This window comes from Camelus dromedarius, chromosome 1 (genome assembly GCF_036321535.1).
Source record: "Camelus dromedarius isolate mCamDro1 chromosome 1, mCamDro1.pat, whole genome shotgun sequence".
Lineage (NCBI taxonomy): Eukaryota > Metazoa > Chordata > Mammalia > Artiodactyla > Camelidae > Camelus > Camelus dromedarius.
In genome coordinates, this window is record NC_087436.1 from 105,344,871 (window position 1) to 105,361,735 (window position 16,865).

The window sequence follows — 16,865 nt, forward strand, 5'->3', positions numbered from 1 at the left end:
GGGGAGCTAACAGCTCCCGGGCCATTGCCAGGGCTACTGATGTCAGGAACCCAGAGCTGAGGAAGCCACATTGGATAAAGAATATGAAAATGATTATATGTATATATAAATATGATGGAAACATTATGCTGTACACCAGAAATTGACACAACATTGTAAACTGACTATAATTCAATTAAAAAAAAAGCCACACTACCTCTGCCTCTGGACACCAAGAAGGCTGGAGAATGGACTCTGAAAGGCCAAAAATTTCATATCTCTACTGCCTTGCTTCTCAGTAACAATAAACAGTTAAAAAAACAAAACAAAACAGGAAATGCCCTCCACCTTCTAAGTCTCAGGCAAGTACATCTAATTGGCTAAACTTAATTTGTTTCTAGAGTGCTAGTTGGGAGTCCGGCGAACGTAGTTTGCAGTTGTCCAGCTTTGGGTAAGGCCCGTGAGAAGGAGGCTGAGCCAGCTGGTCCACACTCTCCACATCTAGGGTAAAGTGACTTATTCACTTTCATGGCCACAACTAGCTGCAGCAGCGGAGATCACGGTCTCCCATTTGCTGCGTGCTCCCTCTGTGCCAGCACAGGGCTGGGCCTTTCCATCTGTCATGGGCTTCCCCTCACTATTATCGTGTCCCTTTCACAGAGGAAGGAGCTGGGGTCTAGAGAGGTTGGGTAATTTGCACATATTCATGCTGGAGGAAGAAGAGGAGCCAGCGAGGCTCTGAACTCCACCTGCCTGATTCCAGAGGTCACCTCCTCACCACTACTTGACCACCAGCCACCCACTGCCTCTATCACTGCTCCCCTGCCCGCCATCACTCTAAGTCAAGGGCCTCTGAAACTCTCTTTCCAGTGTCAGCGGGCGCCAGGCTCCGGGCCAGTTCACAGGCTCCGACAAGTCTCCTGTCACTTTCCTCCCGCTCCTGCTTTTCCGGGGAATTGTAACTACCTCGCAGTTTTACTGCTTGGAGGAAGCTTTCTCTACCCACTCCTCCTCCCTCTGGAGAGAGCACTGCTTTACTCATCCCGGGGAAGGCCTTAAATTACCTTCTGCTACATCCACTTCTACTTTCATTTCATCTCTCCCCATCTGAAGTAGAGATGAAGGCGAGACCAGGCTCTCTGAATTCTGAGTCTTAGCAAAATGTAATTACCACATTTTTCTCTTTTTTTCTTAACCACAAGGAGACTTTTCTAAACAACGTACTTACTGATTCTACTATTCCCTCACTTCCTCCTTCCAACTGCTCTTTGAAGCTTGACATTGGTGTGGAAGTTATTTTGCTTCAAATTGCTTAAGAGTTCTCTTTAATGAGGTTGATGACAGCCAGATCCTGCCATGCTACGTGAGACTTGTCATTTCCCCAACCCTAAACATTTTAGAACACATGTGAGTGGAATGACAAAGTGATGTGGTCATTATTTGCCTATTTGCAGCTGTCTTTGAAAAATATCTCCTTAATTTGAAATACCCGCATCACACGAGGTGTCACCTATTTGTCTCTGGTCCCTGCTCACTTGTTTCTCTCCACATCTGGGTTCATTCAGCAACCACCAAATGATAAGCCATCTTTGGGACCCATTCTTATCATTTATTCATTCAGAACTGTTTGTGAATGCTTACCATATGCTAGACACTGTGCTAAGGAAGGAAGCTGAGCCAGCCAGTGAATGCTTAGGAAGAGTAGGTGAATAAACAGTCAAGGTTCTCATCTTCCAGAAGCTTCCATTCTAGACATTACAAGCAACCAACACATAAAAGAATTTTAAGTGAACATATAGAGCATTTACTTCAAACTAGGTTCCTACCTAGACAAGGTGATCCGGGAAGGCTTCTCAGAGGAGGTGACATTTACACTGAAGGAAAAGTAGGAGCCAACCATGCAAACTGAGGAGGGGAAGATCATTTGAGGCGGCAGGCACAGCATGTGGGTAGGTCCTGAGTTGGGAAAGGAAAAATTTGGTGTGTTCCAGGGTCTGCAAGGAGTTCAGTGGAATGGGAGCCCACAGGCTAGAGGAGGAAGAGGCTAGTACTTCATGTCAGCAGGGACCAGACCTTGGAGGGCCTGTCAGTCAAGATAAGGAGTCTGGATTGTATTTGCAGTTGTGTAAGGTTGATGACAGGCCTGGACTAGGTGGCAGAGGGGAAGATGGAGAGAAAGGGATGGGGTGAGGCATGAAAAGATTATTGATAGATGAGCTGTGAGTGCAGAAGCCTATGATGCCTTCTAGGTTTTCAGGTGCTATCCGGGCTCAGCACCAAGGAATCCTGATACCAATATGGTGGGGTCTTTTCCGATCATAAAGTTTAATAGGCTTTAAGACCTAATAATTCTTTGGTAAGCTGTCCTTTCTCCCCTTCTGGCAATATTCTTTTTGCTCCATCCACATCCCACTGGACACAACTTTGAGGCTGCATGTTTACCTACCTAAAGCCTGGTCCAGGCACTGCCTCTTGGCTCTGAAAGCGTGTGGGGAGGAGGGGTTGGTTAAGAGCACAGACAGCCCCGTCAGAATCCTGGCTATTTCCCTTGACTAACCTTGCAGTCTCACCTGGCTTCTCTGAGCCTTAGCCTCTTCAGCTGTAAAATGGGGTGAAGATAACACTACCTGCCTAATAGGGTTGCTGGGAGGATTGGATGAGATACTGCAGGTTAAGTCCTCAGAGCAGCATGTGTATCTGAAGGGACCAGATAGTTTTGAGTTGCCTTTATTTCTCTCTGTGATGCAGGAAAACAGATGTGAGGCATGAGGAGGGCTGTGTCCCAGGTCTTGGTTGAGTCCCTGGGATGTGCCCCACCAGGTGTGGGCCCTTGGCTTCGCGCAGGAAAGAATTCAAGTGCGAGCCACCATTGAGTAAAGGTAGATTTGTGAAGGAAAAGCCGGGCTGGTCTAACAAGATAACTCACAAGTCTAGGAATGTGAAGGAGAGGCTGGGCTGGGCTAACAAGATAACTCACAAATCTAAGTATTGGAATACTGATCTGAGTTCTGCTAGACTAACTTGTAAATCTAGGTTAATTAGTGTTGGTTTGCTGTTCATGATTTTTGCTAGCCAGCTGGGTTTTCAAAGATACATATCTGGCTTTGGAATGTTGGTTTGCTGCCTCCCCGCCTCCACTTTTGTGATGATAATGCCGCTAAAGCTGTTCCATGCCTATTGGCCTAATACCCCAAGCTTGTACTTTACCCTATAAAACCTCATGTGCACATCTTGAAGGTGCTCAGAGCTTCGGAGCAGAAGCCCCTCTGAGCCTGCGGGCGTAATACATCTGAGTACTCCAACCCTCCGGGTGGTGCTTGTTTCTTGACTGGCCTGTCGTTTCCGTAACAGATTTACTTAGAGAGATACATACTGCATAGAGTGTAAGGCAAGAGAAAGACAAGGAAAGAGGTGTAGGAATTGGGTGCTCAGGTTAAAGTAAAAGTAGGTACACACTCCATAGATAAGAGTGTGGGCCATCTCTGAAGGGGAGGGAGTGAAAAAAACCCACTAGGCATGGTGTTCTCAGCTTTTATGGTCTCAGTAGCTTCACATGCCTACAGGTGGGATCATTCAAACTGCACTGGGGAAGGGGCTGAGATTACCAGGAATTGGGCCACCGCCCATTCTTTGGCCTTTTGCGGTTAGCCTTGGGGCTGTCATGGCTCCTGTGGGCATGTTACTGATCATGCTGTTACAATGAGCATATAATGAAGCTCAAGGTCTACTAGAAGTCAAACCTCTTAATCCTTAAGGCCAACTGGGAGTTGAATCTTCTACCATTCTGGTGTTAAATTGCTGTCATTCCTTGAGTGGCTGTGCCCTGCCCCCTTCCATCCTGTCTCATCTGCACCCATGCTTACAGCAGGACTTAGGGCTTCAAGGCCTCGCCCAAATAGATCCTATCCCACAGTGGATTAACAAGCAGAGTATTTTATCAAGTGTTTCATAGGGAGGTGGGTGATGAGGGTTTCCTCTACAGTGTACAACTTTTCACTTCTAAATCCCCATTGAAAATCCGGCCCCTTTTCTCCCTCCCTGACCACTGGCTGCACATCCATCTCCCCATACAGTGCGTTCTTGCAGTTTCCCTGGCCTCTGGCCTGGACCCTCCTTCCAACCTCACCTTTAGTTTTTTCATAGAAACCACTATTGCTAATCTCTCTTTGTTTTCTGTTTCTGTAATTTCTGGCCTTATCTTTATTATATCTTTCCTTCTATTTTCTGCAGGTTTGTTTTCTATTCTTTTACTAATTCTTGAGATAAAAATCTTAGCTGAGAAAGGTTTAGCCTTTTTTTTCTTTTCTACTATATGTATTTTCCATTCCATTCTCCTTCTTCTTTTGCTTTTAGTCACATGTTTCTCCCTAAGCATGGTGTTAGCTGCTTCCTATAAGTCTTGATATGTGATATTTTTATTATCATTCAGTTCAAAATACTTTCTAATTTCTATTACAACATCTTCTTTGACATATGGATTACTTAGAATATTGCTTAATTTCCAAATATTGCTTAATTTCCAAAATGGTTTCTGTCATTGATTCTTAGCTTAGGTGCATTGTGTCAGAGGATGGACATAATTTTACTGCTCTGTAATTTGTTGTCTTATTTCATGCCTCATGATGTAGTCAATTCTGGTAAATATTCCCTGTGACCTTGAAAAGAATGTATAGCTCTACAGTTGTTGGGTGGAGGGCCCTATGAAAAACCACTAGGTCAAGTTTACTAAACATGGTGTTTCTCTATCTTTACTAATTTTTTGTGTTAACTTGTTCTATTAGTTCCTAAAAGATGTTTTATAATAATCTCAGAATGACTATAGATTTATCTGCTTTTTCTTTTGTCAGTTTTGACTTACACATTTTGAAATTATGTTATTAGGTGTATACATATTTAGGATTATTATATTTTCCTGGTGAATGGAACCTCATCATTATGAAATACTCCTCTTTATGTTTAGTAATGCCATTTGCCTTAAAGTCTACTTTGCCTAATATTAAAAATCTATGTCAGTTTTCTTCTTGTTAGTATTTGCATGATTTATCTTTTCCCATTCTCTTGTTTTCAATTTTAAATCTTTGTATAGCCTTTTGTTTTAGATGTGGTCTCAGTACAGAGCACATAATTCTTTCAAAAAATCTACTCTAATAGTTATTGTCTTCTAAAGGGAATATTTAGCTCACTTATATTTAATATAGTTTCTATGTGTCCTACTTGTTCTATTTCTTCCTTTACTGCCTTATTTTGTATTGATTGTTTTTTATTATTCCACTTTCCCCCATGTTAGATTGGAAATTACCCAATTGTTTGGACCTTTATTGGTTACCCTGGAGATTATAAAGTAAATTCTAGATTTCCAAAAATCTAATATCAATGGGTACTTTTATTCCCTTTGGAACAGCATTTCCTAAATCTTAAATGTGTATATGAATAAGGGGTCTTGTTAAAATGAAAATTCTTATTTAGTAAGTCTGGGGAGAGGGCCAAGATTCCACTTTCTGTAAATTCATGGGCCACTCTATGATTACAAAACTCTCAGAACACTTTAACTCTATTTATTCTGTTTAGCTCCTCTCTACTTAAATGTCAACCATGTACTTTAGTTCTCTATATAGTTGAATCCCTCAACACATTCCTATATTTCTTTATATAGATAATATCAACCTAGATTCATCCATATATTTACCTATCATTTTTGTTGCTCCTTATCCCTTCTTGCATCTTTGACATCTCATCTGGAACCTTGTACTTTTTGCCTTAAGGATACTCTTTAGCATCTCCTTTAGTAGTGTTCTGTTGTTGAAAATCTTCTGTTTTTGTCTGAAAATGCCTCCTTCATTTTTTAAAAAAATAACCTTTTTATCTTTGACATAATTTTAGATATAGAGAGATAGAAAGGGTTCCATGTATCCTTCACCTAGCTTCTCCTAACATTAATATATTACCATAATACATTTGTCAAATCCGATAAATCAATGTTGACACATACTGTTGAGCATACTTCAGACTTTTATTTGGATTTCTCTGGTTTTTCTCACAAATGCCCTCTTTCTGTTCCAGGACTCAATCCAGGAAACCACAATGTATTCAGTTATCGTTATCTCCTTAGTTTCCTTTGTTCTACAGCAATCTCTTAGATTTTCTTTTTTCCACAATTGTAACAGGTTTGAGGAGTACTGGTCAGGTATTTTCTAGAATGTTCCTCAACTGGGGTTTGTCTGATAATTTCTCATGGTTATACTGGGGTTATTGGTTTTGGAGAAGAATATCTATATTCCAAAAGAGAGTTTAAATTAGTGATAGTATATCCTGCTTGATAACCTCCAGTTTCAGTTTTGTGATATGAGCTATCAACAAATTATATTAGATTACAGTTCTCAATGTGACTTTCTAATACACTTGGAAGAGGTACAGAATGTTCCCTAGCAAAGGTAAGACAATCCTGAGGTTCACCTTCCTCTGCTAGAGTGACAAGATTCAGTGCTGCAGTGGTGAACAGAAAGTAATGTGAGAGTATAAGAGTAACAATATCATAGGCACTTAATCAGCTGGCTGAAAAGTGTTACATGTTCTCAGCCAGCAGTAATGTCTGTCCTGTATGAGGAACCAAAGGTCAAGGTCAAGTAGGGAGACTAAAACTAGTTCAATAGAAGCATCAACGTTTTTCTTCTCTTCCTTTCTTTCTTCCTTCCTTCCTCTCTTTCTTTTCTTTCTTTCTTTCTTAATTTCTTTCTTTTTCTCCCTCTCTCTTTCTTTCTTTCTTTCCAGCAACTATTGCTATAAGACATGGGGATACACCTTTGCAACCAGGCTGAGGGTATGGCTATAGTAAGCAATAGGTATTTGATGGTTCCCATGCCGCTGAGTTAAAACTCCAACGGCTTGTCCAGATCACATATGCACATATAGACCAAAGACGTTTTTGTAGTTAGGAATGCCCAGTTAATGAAGCTACTGAAGAACTTTCTTCAGGTTATAGAGGGTCTGTTCCATATTTGGGTTCCTAGAAGAGACGATCTCTTACTGGGAACTTAGTCAACTCATAAAGAGGCTCTGCAATCCTAGAAAAATTTGTTTGCAATATCCAGTTAAACCTAGAAATCCTATTATGTGGTGAGAGGTCTAATTAAGTCTGGATAGTCTTCAGCCTGTCAAGAGGTAGCACTTTTCCCTCCTTAGATATTCCATGACCTAAATAATGGGCTGTGCTTCGGAAAAACTGCAGTTTATCTGATGAAACCTCACGTCCCTTTTCTTCTAAAGCTGAGAGCAAGTAAATGGAATCCTCTTTACAAGCTTTCTTATGCTTTAACTAAACTAGGACACCATCTACACATTGTATCAGAACTCAATTACAAGGGAAATTTAGATCTGTTAAGACTTGTTTCAGGAACTGAGAAAAAGAGGAGAGGGCTTCACTGAACCCCTGGGGCATGACTGTCCAGGTGTACTGTTATCCTCCTCAAGTGAAGGCTAAAAGGTACTGACTGCCTTAGATATGGGCTAGAGGCACATCAAAAAACACAGAGCAAAGGTTCACTACAGTGAAGCAAGTAGCTTCAGGAAGAATTGATGCCAAGATGGTATTTGGGTTAGGTACCAATGAGAAGTGAAGGACAAAAATTTTGTTCATTGTCCTGAGGTCTTGAAAACATTGCTATCCTTATCTATTTGGTTTCTTTACTGGCAAGACCAGAGTCTTACAAAGGCTAGTCCAGAATGTGAGAAGACCTTTGGATATAAGGCATTCAGTTATAGCTTTGAACCACTCCTTTGCCTCTGGCTTCAAGGGATATTGGGGGTGTTTGGGTAATAGTTTGGTAGGATCTATTTACTGTTCTGATTAGATTTTCTATGTCAGTGGACATTTAAGGTCATAGAATGTCATGGATGATGTCAAGACCTTTATCTGGGGTATGCATCAAATATAATGGAGAAGGCAAAGGTATATCCAGAACAGACACAACTTGATTATGAATAGAAGAGTCCTCTGGAACTTTAAAAAAAATAGTCATTCTGTTGTGTATTTAATATTAGAATTCTATTTGCAAAGTAAGTCTCCCCCTATTAAATTTGCAGGGGTGGTATCACAGAGCAGGACAGAATGGTTTTTTATTAAGGGCTCATGTTAACAGTTAAGGGCTAGGAGATAGGAAAAATCTGTGGGTTGTTTGAAAGGACTGACACTTGTGTATATGCTTACTCTGAGGAAGAGGTTGAGCAAAGATGATGGGGTTTAATGTAATAAGGGTAACATCCCTATCTCCCGAGAATCGATTACACTGACCATCTGTATTTATTCAACTTGAGTATTTAAGGGTAAGTCATGATATTGAAAGTGTTTTCCTTTTTCAGAATACCTCTGTTAATCAGAATTGAAGGATTTTCTTTGTCTTGGTTTTCTGTTTTTGTTTTTGTTTTTTTAATAAGATGGGATATTCTTTTTTACTGAGTCCTTTTTGTTTACAATATCTACCTTGTCAAAATTAGTTGCTGGGAAGAGGGCCACCTGGCTGTTGAGTCTGCAAGATCATAGTTTATCTTGGATTCTGTCTCATTTTTACTTAAAGCCCGTTCAGACTGTTCTGATAGGTGTTTTAGTTCAGGCAGAGGGTCTAATTCCCATTTTAATGACTACTCCACTTTTGAATTAGGCTTCCAGTTACACATTTTACTCCATTGACACAATGAGATGAAAGGCACCTTCTTTAATTCCCAAATGTTGTCAGAAGGTATTTCCTAGCAGATCATGAAACTCTCTATATTTTTATCATTTTCTGTTTGTATGATTCAATTATGGTCCAATAACTTTATTAGAAATGTTTGGGATACTATTTTTAAGACACTTTGCCCTGCTTTTCAAATCTTTTTCTTTGGGTCCTTTTTTGGACAGGTTTATTATGGAAAGAGAGATCCTGTAGCCCCCTTTCTGGGTCAGTCCAATCAGCTTTGCCATCCAGGGTTTAGCTGAGATTCTGACCAACACATGTACAAGTTGATATAGGTTAGATAATCCTGAATCACATACACTTGAAAGAATTTAAAAGCCTTCTAAGAACAGTTGCTGGTCTTGTATGGGAGTAGGGAGATTCTTAATTACAGCTCTTAATTCATCTTAGGTCCAAAGTTTAAATTGTATAGTTGCCCGTAGATCTGGCTCAAAAGAGGGCTAGATCTTTAGAGGGAACCGGCATTTTGTAGTCTTAGGAAAGTTGTTGGGAATAGGTAGGGAGCCTGGACATGAGGAAGAGAAGGGAAGAGTTGACGAGATCAGAAGGTTAAGGAGGAAGAGGGACTTCTGGATATTGGGGGAGCAACTGGAGCACAAGGATGGGGAGGACTTACTAGGAAAGGAATCTAGTTTGTCGTTGCTTAAGTTTCTTATGTTGCTCATTGGCTTTGGCCAAAAAATCTTTTACTGAAATAATTTTTGAACCAGAATTTCCTTTGGAGGCCTCTGCATACCAGTCAAACACAGCTGCCCATTTGGCCTCAGAAATCTTCATTCCCTTTCTTTTCAAAGGTGCCTATCAAATAAAAAATATATTCAAGGCAAATGTTCCCCAGAGTGGCCACTGAGGGCCCAAATCCTCATTGCTGAAGTTATGCCATTTAGGGAGCCAGCCACCAGAATTAGGATTGTAATGAGAATACACATAGTGAAGCAGCTATTTTTCCTGGAGAGGAAGAAGTTTTAGGCTTAGACAACCTCAGGAGAGCTGGCAATGGTTGGTTGAAAGTGATGTTTGTTCTCTTTGTGTTTCAAGACCACTCTGAACACAGACCCAACAATCTGTGCCACTTGGCAGGTGTAAAATTAGAGTGAATTCCCTCTAGATCAAAGGCAAGCTCTCAGGACAAAAAGTCAAGATGAATGGAGAACCTCATCCAGTTTTATTGGTGACACAACAAAGTTTGTCCAAATGGATGCTGGTCTTGTAAGAACTGCAAACTCATTGGTCTGCAAGGCTGGCTCAGACAGCAGGCTTATAGGACCCATGCCTGTGTTCTACCCTATGATTCTTCTTCTTATGACAAATAATACTCCCAGACAGCACAATACAATACAGAAGTACAAAAGAGAGCCAAAAACGTGAAAAGGAATGGTCTGATTCCACCAAGGATATCAAACAAATGAGAACCAACAACAAAACCTGGGTACCAAACATAAACAGCTGAAGAATTCAACATAAAGGTAGTGGGGTTTAGACTCAGTAATTACTTACCATGTTGGCACAGACTTGACAGCCACAGGCATCAAGGCACCGGGGCCTGTGTGAGTACCTCATCTGGCTGAAGGCTGGCAGTGATGGATAGTGCAGATCCTGTCTCCATGGAGGCTCCAGGAAAACTGTGAAAATGAATGAAGACCATCCAAGTAACAAATAGAGACTATTCAGAGCTTACCAGTGTAAGAGAGTTAGTCACAATCACTTGCATTTGGCAGATTCAAAGGCAGGCAGGGGAGAGGAAAAGCTTCATGGTAAAAAAAGGGGAAAGGTTCAGGTGTGCTTGATTGGAGGCTGTTGGCAAGGGGAAGCTGTTGAGCATCTATTACATATTGTTTAGTGCTGTGCTTTGAACACAGTTATCAAATATAGCCCTTGTCAACCAGGAGCTCATAGTCTAGTTGAGGAAGACAGAAAGTTAATCACTTGTGACAAGTGTCATGGCTGATAAATGGCAGGATGCCCGGGGAACATGCAATAGGAACAGTGGTGAGTCTGTATATGTTAAGCAATTGAGTCGTAAGTGGGATGGCAGGGGGGAGGCTGGGGCCTGATTTGTAGAGTTGGCTAATTTCCATGGTGTAAATACTCCCACTATGGCCAGTTTCAAGCTACAAACATAATGCCATGAAAAAGGGAATTGGAAAGAGATGTGCAGTAGGACATCATTATATCTTCTTTCCATCATAAAGATACAATAGAAGTAGACAATCTCAAAAGCAGAGATAATAGTAAAATAATTAGGAAATAAGTTGGAGTATCTATTACTTTTGCTTTTAATGTAACTGACTTCATTGTAAATTTACATAATTTATTTTAAAGAAGAGCTGTATTTTAAAAACCAGCTCACAAAAAACTACTGAGTATTTAACAATCAGCTCTCGCAGCAAGTATGAACCAGTGCAAGTGGGCTCTAGCACTCCATTGGGTAAGAGTGATGTCAGGAATCACTGTAGGCTCACCTAAGCTGAAGACTGCAAGGAAGTCAAAAACAGGGATTCTGCCTTTCCATTTCTTCATCTCAGGCACTTAGTGCTAGGTTGCTGAATGGTAAAGACAATTCATTAATTCAATATCCAAAGAAAATTTTAAGTCCTTACTATATTCTGGGCACTTTTCTAGGCACAGGGCAGCAAAAACCATGGCTCTGACTTTTAGAGTTTTACATTCGTAAGTGTGTGAGTGTTTGTATAAACAAAACCCTGTCATATTAGGAGGCGGGTGATAAGTTTTATGGCCAAAAATTCCGTGGTGCAAAGGAGAAAAGGAGAGGGGCATCGCTACTTCACACGGGGTTGCCAGTCAACTGTAAATCAGCTGTTGCAGCAGGAGATGTATGAAGGTTCAGGAATCTGAGAAACACGGTCTGAGTAAGGCTGAAGCACAGACACTACGCAGATCTCACTGTTCGGCAGGAGTGGAACACATTATAACTTGGGAAGGTCTTTCTTCCGAGAAGCCCACGCACTTGCCCCTGACTCACCTCAGCCCCTCCGCACAGGTGCAAAGTCCTTCAAGTAGGTCTCAGGCACACTGGGGTTTAACTGGACCAATCAGAGGCACGGGTGCGGAGCGAATTTTCCGTACCGGCTAAACGCAGGGACAGCCCTGCGCATGCTCACATCCTACCACGTCTGGCGCACCACTTAGGGCGGTTCGCGCATGTGCGAGAGCGAGGCGAAGATTTTTGTCCCAAGGCTTTCCCGTACCGTCCAGGCGACGAGTCGCCTCTTGGTTCTGGCGTGTGTCCCGCGTGTGTCGATCCTTCTCTGGCCACAGTCGCCACCGCCATGAACCGCGAGAGCTTCGCGGCGGGCGAGCGGCTGGTGTCGCCGGCTTACGTGCGGCAGGGCCGTGAGGCCCGCCGCTCACACGAGCACCTCATACGGCTGCTTCTGGAGAAGGTACCGAGCGATCGGGTCCCTTCTCAGACGCCACCGAGCTATCGGGTCCCTTCTCAGACGCCGCGCCCCTCGGACTCCGGCTTCGCCCTGCGCCCCTGTTAGTGCCAAAGTGCTGCTTCACCCGCTTGTATTTGCTGGTTGAGCCCTGTTCCCAGAGTCTGTCGCATCTTGGCTTGCCATATGCAGGCTTGCTGCGCTCGGTTCCTCTCAGCCTCACCACTGCCGGCGAAACCCAGAGTCTTACTAGGGGATGTGTTGCGGGGAGAGGGGTGTTAGGATTTTGAGTCCTATTTTTTTCTAACTTGGGGAAGCGGAAGCAAGGGGGAGGGCTCTCTTGGTTAATTTTTTTGTTTGCTTATAGGGCAAAGTTCGCATCTTCCATCTTTCACTACTCCCAAAGACTTAAGGAACACATAATGTCTGTAAACTACGATATACTAACTGGAACTAAGTGTTGTCGCGAAACTTCAGGAGTCTGGTACATGCCAGTGTCCTGAATTTTAATGTCACTAAAGTTTGATAGCCCTGCTACTAACACCCTGGTTTGAAGAATCCTCTTTGAAGATAGGGTTTATTTGTTTTCAGTTACTTTTACTGCACTTTAACCTTTAACTGTAAATCTCATTGTATGCATTTATTATCACTTACTGCAGCAGCTGTAGATAAATGTAATACAGTGTAACAAACATTTTGCCTACTAAGAGTTTCTTCATAGTGCTGAATTTATGTCTGAATTTTAGAAAACAAGGGGCATGGCAAAATACACATTAAAGAATTTAAAACTTTGTTGAAGTGGGATTCTAGGAATGATGGTTTTCTTAAATATAAATGTCTGTACTTTTTTTAAAAAAATTTTTTTCAAGGGCAAGTGTCCAGAAGATGGTTGGGATGAAAGTACACTTGAACTCTTTCTGCATGAACTTGCGATCATGGATAGCAACAATTTCCTGGGCAATTGTGGTGTGGGAGAAAGGGAAGGAAGAGTAGCATCTGCACTAGTTGCTCGGCGACATTACAGGTATGTTTTTTAGGTAGAAAACATTTTCATGTTCCCTTTTTTTTAATGTTAAAAACAATGGTAGCAGCATTAATCATGTTAAATTATAAAAAGCCCATTTGTATTGTAACCTACTTCTTATTCAGATGGGCATGTAAGCTAGATGCAATAGGAAGATGGAAACAGTCTGACCAGGTGCTTTTCAAGATGATAGGGTAAAAGTTCTAGTATGTGGTGGTTACCCTGTCAGGTTCTGGGTGGTTTACAATACTGGCTATTGTGTTCTGTTAAGAATATTTATACTGGCTATATATTCTGTTAAGAATGTTTAACCTAATAAACCTATTTGGTTGTATGAGTTTAAAGGATTTTTAAGGTTGTTTATAGTTTTCCATGTTTTTTTCCTAATACTGTAAGTTTTTTTAGAGAATGATATGTGGATAGACCTTTACAACATTGTTCATCTGCATCTGAACTGAGTCGCATTTTATAAGTGTCTTGCTGGGAAGGGATAGACGGGATTTCAAAATTGTAGAATAGATAAACAAGATTATACTGTATGGCACAGGGAAATATACACAAGATCTTATGATAGCTCACAGAGAAAAAAATGTGGCAATGAATATATATATGTTCATGTATAACTAAAAAATTGTGCTGTACACTGGAATTTGACACAACATTGTAAAATGATTATAAATCAATAAAAAATGTTAAAAAAAATAAGTATCTTGCTTTGTTATAATAGATGTAGGAAAAGTATATTTAATTTTAGATTATGAAGTCACTTTTTTCTTTTGCATTATTTCAGAAAGCTTTTCATCAATTCTGAGAACCATTTAATTAGTAGTAGTTCCTAATATAATCATTTCTCTGTTCTTCAAACTTTCTGTGAAATATAGGTGAACTTTTTAAAACTCCTGTATTCCATGATTTTAAACCATGATGAAATTTTCCTAGGTATAGTAGAATTTTATTTCAACCAAAACCATTGCAGTCAAAACTAATAATGAGTGTATGACTTGGATAAAAATTTCATGGTTAAAAATGAGCTGATAACATGGTTGATAATACATGTAAAAAATGCTTTGTACGTGATGTTTCAGTGGTAATGGAGTATGACACTAGTGTTCTGTGGTAATTCCAGTGTGCAGAATTTCTGATCTATTCAACTATAAAGAGAGAAGCTTTTGATTTTGAAGTGTATGTAGAGGTATCTTTAAGTAGTGTATAACATGATCAAATTTAAGATGAGTGGATTTGCACATAATTTTCAAGGAGCATGTAGTTCTCTTAAAATTAAGGCAATATTTGAAACATGACCTCATGTTGTTGGGACTTAGCTCACTGCTCTGGTTAGGGAAGTGGAAAGAAAGAATATAATGTTGCATATATTCTGGTTTTCTACAGCTGCATAACAAACCACCTCAAAACTTAGTGGCTTAAAACAATCTTCATTGTTCTCTCTCATAGTTCTGTGGGTTACCTGGACTCAGCGGGTGATTGCTTCATTCTCATGTGCAGTCAGGTGTCGGCTGAGAGTTTAGTTATCTGAAGGTTCAACTGGGCACTTTATCCAAGTTGAGTCACTTAGATGGCTGGGAGCTCAGATGACCTCTCCAAGTGGCTTGGGATTCCACCAGGATGGCAACTGGATTTGAAGGGAGGAACACAACCCACTTCACCCCACCCACCCCCACCCTGAGCAAACCCTTCAAGAGGCCAGGTAGATGCTTTAAGGCTTCTTATGACCTAGCTTACGAGTTCCAGACCGTCACTTAGGTTAGATTCTTCCTGGCCAAGCAAGTCACTAAGGCCAGCCTAGGTTCAAGAGGAGGGGAATTTCACAACATCTCTTAGTGTGGCAGTGGCATATAGGCATAGGGAGAAAAGGGATTGATGGTGGCCACCTTTGGAGACTAGCTACTACATCACAGTCGATGAATTTGTTTCAATTTAGCTAGGATATTTTCATACTACTAGTAATCAAGTATTGCCTCTTATTTATTTGGTTTTTGTATTTATATACTTATATAGTGCATTACTTAGAACACTGAATATTTTTGTCCAGTTATTGGCCCATCTTTTGCCTAGGTTCATTCATGGAATTGGACGATCGGGTGATATTGCTGCTGTGCAACCAAAAGCTGCAGGTTCTAGCCTTTTGAACAAAATTACCAATTCTTTGGTCCTGGACATCATAAAGTTAGCTGGTATGTACTGAGTTAATCATAATACTTTTGGCTGACCAGCCACGCAACCTTTGCCTAATTTCTGTTATTAATACCTCTTTCCCAAAGGGATATAAATGGCTTTTGAAAAGATATATATTTGTATAGATACATATATGAAACTTTTAGAAAAAGACAAAAAATCAGAGCCATAAGCCTGGAGAATGAATTTATCAGTGAGCTTTCTGAGCACAGTACAGATGAAGAAGCACTAATTCTACAACTCTTGTTATTTGATAGAAATATATCATTTCTTTAAGAAGGATGCTGGTTTTTCAATGGAATAACTAACTTCTGTTTTTCTTCTTATTTGTAGGTGTCCATACAGTGACCAACTGCTTTGTGGTTCCTATGGCAACTGGCATGAGCCTGACCCTGTGTTTTTTAACATTACGACACAAAAGACCAAAGGCAAAGTATATTATATGGCCACGAATAGACCAGAAGTCCTGCTTTAAATCCATGATAACTGCAGGTAAAGGAAGAGAAGTAGCATGTATAATGTCTTCAATATCACAGTTGGAAAATTCAGTCTTTTTATGTAGAGATAGATAAATGAAAAAGAAACTAAACCTGCTCCTGTTCCCTCTTTTTATTGTGGTAAAATATACATAACAAAACTTAACATTTTAACCACTTTAAAATGTATAGTTCCTCAAGTACATTCGTCTTGTTGTGAACCATCACGACCATCTCCCTCCAGAACTTTTTTGTCCTCGTAAACTGAAACTCAGTTAAACAATAGCTCTCCCCTCCTCACTACCCCCGGTCCCAGCAGTCACCATTCTACCTTCCGTTTCTATGAATCCAGTTACTGTAGGTCCTTCATGTAGGTGGAATTATAGAGTATTTGCCTTTTTGTGACTGGCTTATGTGACTGAGCAGAATGTCTGTAAGGTTCATCCATGTCATAGCATGTATCAGAATTTCTTTCCTTTTTTAAGATTCCTGTTGTATCTGTATCCCACATTTTGTTTACTCATTCATTTATTCACTGGTGGGCACTTGGGTTGCTTTTGCCTTTGGGCTATTGTGAACAATTCTGCTATGAACATGGGTGTACAGATGACCTGTTTGAGTCCCTGCTTTAAATTCTTTTCAATTTACACTCAGAATTGGAATACTATATTATTGTTTGTTTTAATAGCTATGTAGATATGAAAGCTAGTCTTCTGCAGCCCAGCATATTTGAACTGATGATTTTATGGTGGCCGAAGTTTTCTATTTCTGTAAACAGAATGCAGACAACTTGATGCGGATTCTAAAACAGAAAACTACTTGCTCGTAACTTTGCTTTAACTTGCTGTGTGACCTTGGGGAAGACACTTAATCTTCCTAAACTATGACTGCCTTATCTTTGAAATGAATGAGTTGAACTAAATGGTTTCTAAATCCCTTATAGCTCTTAAATCCACAAATCTAGCCTGCAGCTAGATCTGGTATTTGGGAAGACTGAAGACGTGACTATGTAATAACTTTATGTGCAAAACAGTTTTTATATTTAAATTATAGAAGGTTCCTGTAA

At 40.5% G+C, this 16,865-nt stretch overlaps 1 protein-coding gene and 1 long non-coding RNA gene across 2 annotated transcripts in view; one reads left to right on the plus strand and one right to left on the minus strand.

Moving 5' to 3' along the window:
- LOC105098367 (uncharacterized) overlaps positions 1 to 11,849 on the minus strand; it is a 35,583-nt gene extending 23,734 nt beyond the window's left edge. The window contains exons 1-2 of the long non-coding RNA XR_837999.3: positions 11,692 to 11,849; positions 10,206 to 10,330 (exon numbers count right to left, since the gene is read on the minus strand). This is a non-coding gene — a long non-coding RNA (uncharacterized LOC105098367). The remainder of the gene's footprint in view (positions 1 to 10,205; positions 10,331 to 11,691) is intronic.
- Positions 11,850 to 11,889: 40 nt separating this feature from the next.
- The window catches only part of SEPSECS (Sep (O-phosphoserine) tRNA:Sec (selenocysteine) tRNA synthase), a 34,850-nt gene continuing 29,874 nt past the window's right edge, over positions 11,890 to 16,865 (plus strand). The window contains exons 1-4 of the mRNA XM_031436519.2: positions 11,890 to 12,112; positions 12,976 to 13,130; positions 15,204 to 15,322; positions 15,657 to 15,815. Coding sequence (XP_031292379.2) covers positions 11,999 to 12,112; positions 12,976 to 13,130; positions 15,204 to 15,322; positions 15,657 to 15,815 — 547 coding nt within the window. The 5' untranslated portion in view covers positions 11,890 to 11,998. The remainder of the gene's footprint in view (positions 12,113 to 12,975; positions 13,131 to 15,203; positions 15,323 to 15,656; positions 15,816 to 16,865) is intronic.